At 36.6% G+C, this 5,806-nt stretch overlaps 1 protein-coding gene across 2 annotated transcripts; it reads left to right on the forward strand.

Annotated features, from left to right (window-relative positions):
• Nucleotides 1–679: 679 nt before the first annotated feature.
• On the forward strand, nt 680–4,779 carry LOC102625298 (L-ascorbate oxidase homolog). Of its 2 annotated transcripts, XM_006467352.4 has the most exons (8): nt 680–1,061; nt 1,184–1,293; nt 2,489–2,759; nt 2,853–2,955; nt 3,037–3,382; nt 3,476–3,841; nt 3,944–4,022; nt 4,111–4,779. In XM_006467352.4, exons 1-8 carry the CDS (start codon nt 918–920, stop codon nt 4,321–4,323), a joined length of 1,632 nt encoding a protein of 543 aa, XP_006467415.1. In that variant the 5' UTR covers nt 680–917; the 3' UTR covers nt 4,324–4,779. The 2 variants fall into 2 exon arrangements, with proteins under 2 accessions (XP_006467415.1, XP_052288050.1); XM_052432090.1 differs by lacking the exons at nt 680–1,061; nt 1,184–1,293 and adding an exon at nt 1,995–2,317.
• The last annotated feature ends 1,027 nt before the right edge of the window (nt 4,780–5,806 follow it).

Consider the following 5,806-nt stretch of genomic DNA (forward strand, 5'->3'; position numbering starts at 1 on the left):
ATTTGTGACATAAGTCAGTTTAACACAAAATTAATAAGCCTAGGTTGCTCTAAAATGAACTGAATAATTGGGCTCTATATATATATATATATATATTCAAATACACTCTGTTACATTTGCAAATTTTTAGAAATAGTAGTGCAATTAATTTTCTAAAAAATAAGTTTAAAACAGGTCAAGAAAGTGAAGGTTAATGCGTGCTTAATACTGAATAAACTCAAGTGAGATTCCACGTGAATCCAATCGCCAGCCATTTGTGTAATTAGAACTTCGTTTGGCCTTCGTGGCACGTCTTTATCATATTCATCATAGCCTCGTATAAAAACGATCTTTATCCTGTGTACATTATTTGATCCAATCATCCAAACAGAATCCTTGAGCGTTGAGTGGAATTTTGAACAGTTAAAGTGAGATCAGTGACCCTAATGCTGCCCGTACCGCTCTGCCAGCGACTTATATAATTCCAATTTGCACGTGAAAGGGTCAGTTCGGTAATTTCATACACTCAAAACAACCCAGTTTCTCACTTCCCTCCATTCGACTAGCCTTCCAATGGAATCACCACCGTCAAGATCAGTGGCCCTAATTTTCAATCATGGGCACACTCGAAATCGACGTCCAAGATTTGAATGAACCCATCAATGCTCTATATGTCCCGTGCATTTTATTGGGAATCTACTGACAGCTAATATGCCAGTCCTTTGCGCCCTGCTCTCGACAGTGAAAAAACCCAGAACTGCTCAGCTCAGATACAAAGATAGCTTGCAAAAGAAAGTGAGATTAGATTTAGAGAGAAAAGATACAACCTTTTTCTTTCTCTCTGCTCTCTTTTAGATCTGTAAATCCGATAAAAATTTAATCATAAAGATCATTTCCTTTGAAAGTTTTTCAAAGAAAAGAGAATACTCTCCAAGAAAATGAGGGACAGCAGAGTACTCTGTTCTCTCATTGCTCTACTATTGTCTCTTGCTGTTCATGGCGTCTATGGTGACAGCCCTTACAGATTCTTCACGTGGAAAATCACCTACGGTGATATCTACCCTCTTGGTGTGAAGCAGCAGGTAACTCTTCTTTCATGCTCATTGTTTCTTGGTAATGTTGATGTGTTGTCTGAAAACACTTTCCTTGTTTCCGAAAGCAAAGGAAGTATACGGAAAAGCTGAATGTGGGGAAAATGTTGTAGGGAATCTTGATTAATGGACAGTTTCCAGGACCTCAGATCGACGCAGTTACCAATGATAACTTGATTATTAGTGTTTACAATTACCTAAGAGAGCCATTCCTCATCTCTTGGTAAGTGTATCGATTTTGGTTCTGTTTATTTTCTTTCTACGTTTCAGGGTTATTCTATGTTCTGGGTTTCCCCCAAAAAATGTAGGAAAATGAAATGTATGAAAAGTAAGTCTAAGGCTCCTGGATGTTTAATGTTCTTCATGAATCTTGTCCTTGTTTCTTACTACCATTTGGTTCCTCAAGAATATTCATCATTCGAGGACACATGAAACGTAACTCACGTGGTTACACACACACACATATATTGTTTATTTTTATTCTCTTTCATTTACTCTAGAGTGTAAATGTGATTTAGATAGAAGGGATTTCATATAATGGCATGAATAGATTTGATCGAAAAAGAGCAGACAAAAATGTGGCTATAGCTGATCTGTGGATAGGAACTTGCCATTAGTGGGAAATGGTAGCCTTATTTCTTACTTTGTTTTCGGTATTTAAATGACACCTATGCCCTTCGTCATTGACATATCAAATTATTCTCATTATTTTGGCTGAATGGTGGAAATGTAATTTGCTTATGCTATGCCTTTCCAGCCACTTTGGTCAATAAAGAAACACAAAAAAGCTAAATAAGAGGTGGGGACGATGACTGAAACTTTGCCCATCTATCCACTAGTGTTTGTCTAGGTTAGTTTTGTTCAGATCTCACTTGCATTTTGCATTCAGTTGGAATCTGGTGTGGTCATCAATGCCGTGCATGTTTAGTCTTAATTTTCTAACTGTTGACCCTCTTATAGTATTAAAATAATGTGCTTGTGCAGCTGGCATCGTGTATAGAATCTTACTGTCCACATGCTAGATCTCCGGAAATTCACATCTGCGTTATAAATAAATTGATTCCTGATAAACAATTAGTTTCATTGAAGTTGGTTTATTTAATAATAATTCGCTATTAATGACTTTGTATGGGTCCCGTGTGCATTTGGATTATAATTTCTCTGTTTCCATTCTCTCATTCAACGTGTATAAGGCAGATCGGTTATTCATGAGACTTGTATTCATTCTCACGTATGCATTTAGCATGGTGAGATCATCTACTCCATGGAGATTTTAACAACGCAATTTTTTGCGATATTCTTCATGCAAAATTTTTAGAAATAATGTCTTAAGCTACTTAAGTACCAGAGCTTGCACTTGAATTTACTATTATCACGGACTGGGTTATGCAGTATTTTAATAATGCAATTTTTGGCAGGAATGGGCTACAGCAGAGAAGGAATTCGTGGCAAGACGGAGTTTATGGAACAACTTGTCCAATCCCACCTGGAAAAAATTTTACATATGTCCTCCAAGCAAAAGACCAGATTGGCAGCTATTTTTACTTCCCTTCATTTCTATTCCACAAGGCTGCGGGAGCATTTGGTGGCATCAGAATCTGGAGCCGTCCTCGGATTCCTGTTCCATTCCCTCCTCCTGCTGGGGATTTTACTGTGCTAGCCGGTGACTGGTATAGGAGTAACCACTATGTAGGTGTTCATAATGCATCTCTCAGTTCATTGTCGGATGTTGTTGCTTTTGACACATAAAACTGTTGCGCTGATTTCTCTTCAACTTTACAGGTATTGAGACGTCTCTTGGATAGTGGTCACAACCTTCCTTTTCCCGATGGGCTTCTCATTAATGGCCGAGGATGGAATGGATACACGTTCACAGTTGAACCAGGTTTCTAAAAATGAAAATTCTAAACCAAATTGTGCTTGTAGCTGCCTCATAACTCCCACACCTATTGGATTCTGTTTGCAGGCAGGACATATAGATTCAGGATATCAAATGTTGGCCTTACAACATCCATCAACTTCAGAATACAAGGTCACAGTATGAAATTGGTAGAAGTGGAAGGTTCTCATACCTTACAGAACACTTACGCTGCCCTTGACATTCATCTTGGACAAACCTATTCTGTCTTAGTCACAATGGATCAGGCTCCACAGGATTACTACATTGTTGTTTCTTCACGCTTCACCCCTCGCGTGCTTACGACAACAGCCATCCTTCACTACAGCAATTCACGTAGAGGAGTCTCAGGTCCTATCCCTGGTGGCCCTACTACGGAGATTGCTTGGTCCCTCAACCAGGCCAGATCTATTCGGTATTCATTTACTTATAAAAGTTATCTTCCCTATTATACTTATAATTCCTGTAGTTTCTCATCGAAAAAATACTTGCAATGATCCCATGCCAGTTGGAATTTGACTGCTAGCGGACCTAGGCCTAATCCTCAAGGATCTTACCACTATGGAATGATCAAGATCAGCCGCACAATCACACTTGCAAACTCTGCTCCTTATATGAATGGCAAACAGAGGTATGCCATCAACAGTGTCTCATTTGTTCCAGCAGACACACCATTAAAACTTGCTGACTACTTCAAGATTCCCGGAGTCTTCACTCTTGGAAGCATGCCTACAAGTCCTAATTGGGGAAATGCATACCTTCAGACCTCAGTGATGGCTGCTAACTTCCGGGAGTTTGTCGAGATTGTGTTCCAAAATTGGGAGGACACCGTTCAGTCATATCACATTGATGGCTATTCCTTCTTCGTTGTTGGGTGAGCTTACCAAATACTGGTGCTTGACATACTTGATTGCATTACTCATAATATACTTTGTAGCTTCTTAAAGAATTCATTAATTATTTGTGAAATGATTAGAATGGATGGAGGTCAGTGGACGCCTGCAAGTCGAACACGATACAACTTGAGAGACACAGTAGCCCGATCCACCACTCAGGTAAGACAGAAGAAAGATGCTTACGACGCACACTCAGTTGAAGCACAATAGTATCAAACAGACCCTTGACTTGACTGATTGAATGCAGGTGTATCCGAGGTCATGGACGGCAATCTACATGGCTCTGGACAATGTGGGTATGTGGAACATAAGATCTGAGAACTGGGCCAGACAGTACTTGGGTCAGCAGTTCTATCTCAGGGTTTATTCTCCTGCTAATTCATGGAGGGATGAGTTACCAATCCCAAAGAATGCTCTTCTTTGCGGACGAGCAAGAGGTCGACATACAAGGCCTCTCTGAATTAGCTAGTTGTAGATTTTGTCACGAGAGGGTGACAAAGTTTTTGGGGCCGGTCACCAACTGATAACCCCCTCAATAGCGGGAAATTGTGTCAAAAGCTCCACTTGAGCTTTGAGTCTTTTCTTGTTCGCCTTGTTATTATTATTATTATTTTTGGGAGGTCGGGTTTAGTTCTGTTTCTGTAACTCACAAATGAGAATTCATTGATGTGTCCTACTCTGAATGCATTATCTTAAGGAAGAATTCCATTTGTTAAAACTTCATCAGTTCATCTAGTCGCATCAGCGTTAATGTTGATAATTTCATTATAGAGAAGACTTATGAGCTTTTTGGTATTGTTTTTCATCACTCATTCTCCGTTAGTAAGAATAGGAAATAAAAAGTGTTTGGTAGGCCTCAGTAAGACAGTATATTTTCTATTTCTATGAAAATTAATTATGCCAATTTTACATGTGAGTTCGATACTGTTATTAATACTCTTTTGTCTCTCCTTCATTTGTTTCTTATATTTTATATATAAATAAAATTATTAGTCGGTCTATTATAATCATATAATGGGTAAATTTTGAATTACCCTCTTATAAATTGACTATCTTTAAATTACTTTCTTACTCTAAAAATATTTACATTACCCCAATTTTTTTGTTCAAAAGAAAATGAAAAATGAGGTGGATTGATGAGATTTTTTTTATCTTCTTTAAAAAATCGGGGTAAATTGAGGTTTTTGAAAGTATGAGATGATTTAAAGATAGTCATTTCATGATAGAGTAATTTAAAATTAATCCTTGTATAATATATTTTTTCATTAGCTGTAATTTTCGCTATTTCTAAACAAACAACATACCACATTTTCATTTTTCATTTTGAAATACTATTTTAAGATTAAACTATCAAACGCATTTTCAAATTCACCAAACAATAATCATATCTATATTATAAAACAAATATAAGAACATCATTTGAAAAAAAAAAAAAAAACCAAACACACCCTTTGTATCTTTAATTCAATTACGTGGGAGTTGGGGAACCTAATTGTTATGTACTTAATTACATTGAAGAAAACAAATTAATATCAAATCCTGCTAGATAACACAAGAATTTAAACTATGGAACAAGGAGGTTAGAATTACAGTTATTGGGCCAATGCAAGCTCAAGTAATAAGTGATAGTATTTAGAGTTTGTTTGGTACTTTGGTATTAAAGTGTTGTAACTTTTAAGTCACAACTATAGTTGAAAAAAACTATAATTATGAAATAATAATTGATAACGTGTAAAAGAAATATGACTTTAAAATAATAGTTTTGACAAAATTAATTAAAGCTATTATAGTATTTTACAATATAAGCGTGAGATCAAATTAATTTAACTTCTAAGTTACAATAACAAGTATTTGTCAAATACTTTAGTTATAGATTTTAAACTATGGCTTCCTAGGCTCAATATTAAATAGGATTTTTAGTACATTGTGATTGTGTTTGTTGT

This window comes from Citrus sinensis, chromosome 2 (genome assembly GCF_022201045.2).
Source record: "Citrus sinensis cultivar Valencia sweet orange chromosome 2, DVS_A1.0, whole genome shotgun sequence".
NCBI lineage: Eukaryota > Viridiplantae > Streptophyta > Magnoliopsida > Sapindales > Rutaceae > Citrus > Citrus sinensis.

Excerpts from the sequence above, each read along its gene's own strand:
- LOC102625298 (XM_006467352.4), top strand. The coding sequence starts at position 918 with ATGAGGGACAGCAGAGTACTCTGTTCTCTCATTGCTCTACTATTGTCT. Across the intron at positions 1,294-2,488 it reads GAGCCATTCCTCATCTCTTG|GAATGGGCTACAGCAGAGAA; the intron begins GTAAGTGTATCG and ends AATTTTTGGCAG. Across the intron at positions 3,383-3,475 it reads AACCAGGCCAGATCTATTCG|TTGGAATTTGACTGCTAGCG; the intron begins GTATTCATTTAC and ends ATCCCATGCCAG.